Raw genomic sequence first — 1,684 nt, 5'->3', positions numbered from 1 at the left:
CCCTTGCCAGTCAGTGTCAGGCACCAGGGAGAGAAAGTGCTCCGTTCCTCTTCTGTCTTCCTTCCTTCTTCTCGGGGAAGAGAAGCCTCGCCGTTGGTGCGGTGGAAAAAAATCACTGCTCTGGGAATCGGGACGCTTGGGTTCTGATTCCGGTTCTGCCGGCCGGGTCCCGTGTATCCAAAGGACCTCCCAGGCCAGCCCTTGCGGTGGACGGGGCCCAGGGGGAATTCTGAAAAACAGCTGGCTGATGGGGGGGGGGTGAGACTGTGGTGACTACCGAGGCAACTGCCTGCTGGCTTAAGACAGCGCAGCACAGCACAGCAGTCACTTTGGATGTGAATGGGCCCAGCTTGGAAAAATACCTTGGCACTGCGCTACCCTCCTCTCCCCTCAGTGTCCGCCTATTTGCTCAGTGTCCTCCGTGCCCTCAGTGGACACATGCTTGCCTGGCAGGAACGAAAGAGGGCGAGGGGCGTGGGGCAAGCCACCGACCCTATCATCAACTCCTCTGGGCAGGCTCCTGGCCCCCAAAGTCTCAGGATGGAGGGGAGACTCCGTCATTTTGAAGAGAAAGGAAAGTTGGAAAGAGGAAACGTGTGTCCCAACCCTGGTGGGGAGCGAGACGGAAGAAAAACCCATAGGCAGCATCTTTTTTTTTTTGCAGGGGGGACACTAGGGGCCATGCAGAGTCAGTATCCCCACCACCCCTGAGCTGCGGGCGTTGAAGTGGCTGTTCCCGCCCCTGTGGCCATCTGGGCCGGACTTTCGGCCTCGCTCCCCCCGACGAGACCCCAGAGCTTCTGAACGGGGGCCATGAGACCCCCAGATGGAGGCCGTGCATCCCGGCTGAGAGCACGTCCCCGACCCCCCTCCCCCAGTCACCTGGCCACAAACGTGCTTCTACACGGCTCTTTCAGACAATCTTCCTTTAATACAAAGTCGATATATCTACATACACAGTGGCACGAAAACCACTTCACTGTTTCTGTTCGGAGTAACAGTGTGAATGAAAGCAGCCACGTTTCGCTTTTGTACAAAGGGGAAAAACTGTACCGCGCCGAGGTTTCTCCTTATTACTCCCATTTTCCCCTCTTCTCCCCGTGTCCCCCACCCTCGCCCGCCCTCCCCTCCCGCCCGGGGAGACTTTTTGCTGCAGCCCCCGCCCCCTAGAACTTCGGGCAGCTCACAGGCAGATGGGCGGGCGGGCGGCAATCTTGAAGAGGCCTTCCGCTCGATGCAGGAAAACAGGTCTGGGGGTTTGGCGGCACAGAGCCGTCTGGCTGTTGGCATCTGTCCTGTTGGCCCCAGCGCCTGCTCCCCTGGCCCAGGCTCTCCACGGCCCCTCTTTGTCGGGGGGAAGGAGGGAGGGCGGTGGGGTCGGGACGGGGGGAAATCACAGGAGGCCAAGCAGGAGGAGTCATGGATAGGAAGCGTACGGTGTTCGTTCCTGGACACTTCAGTCTGCCCCTCGGTTGCCCCGTGGCCAGGCCCTGGCCTGTTCGACCACTCGCGGGTGGGGCGGGCGTCAGGCAGCGGGGAAGGGTCCCCCACGCTCTCCTTTTCGGGATGCCCCGACCCCCTCCTTTCCCACCCCCTCCGTCCCCGCCCGCCCCCCGCCCCCCAACCCCGGCGTGCGTTTGATATGTCTGAGATCGATTTGCAAAAGAAAAAGGAAAGGGTGTTT

General features: G+C 60.7%; 1 protein-coding gene across 1 annotated transcript in view; it reads right to left on the bottom strand.

The window, feature by feature from the left end:
- Positions 1-1,183: 1,183 nt before the first annotated feature.
- PTPRS (protein tyrosine phosphatase receptor type S) overlaps positions 1,184-1,684 on the bottom strand; it is a 48,386-nt gene continuing 47,885 nt past the window's right edge. The window contains exon 10 of the mRNA XM_029051124.2: positions 1,184-1,250. Within this exon, the coding sequence (XP_028906957.1) occupies positions 1,184-1,250 (67 nt within the window). The remainder of the gene's footprint in view (positions 1,251-1,684) is intronic.

Source organism: Ornithorhynchus anatinus, chromosome X1, assembly GCF_004115215.2.
Source record: "Ornithorhynchus anatinus isolate Pmale09 chromosome X1, mOrnAna1.pri.v4, whole genome shotgun sequence".
NCBI classification, from domain to species: Eukaryota; Metazoa; Chordata; class Mammalia; order Monotremata; family Ornithorhynchidae; genus Ornithorhynchus; species Ornithorhynchus anatinus.
The sequence above is the reverse complement of the archived record's forward strand: the minus strand, read 5'-3'. Positions and strand labels throughout refer to the sequence as shown.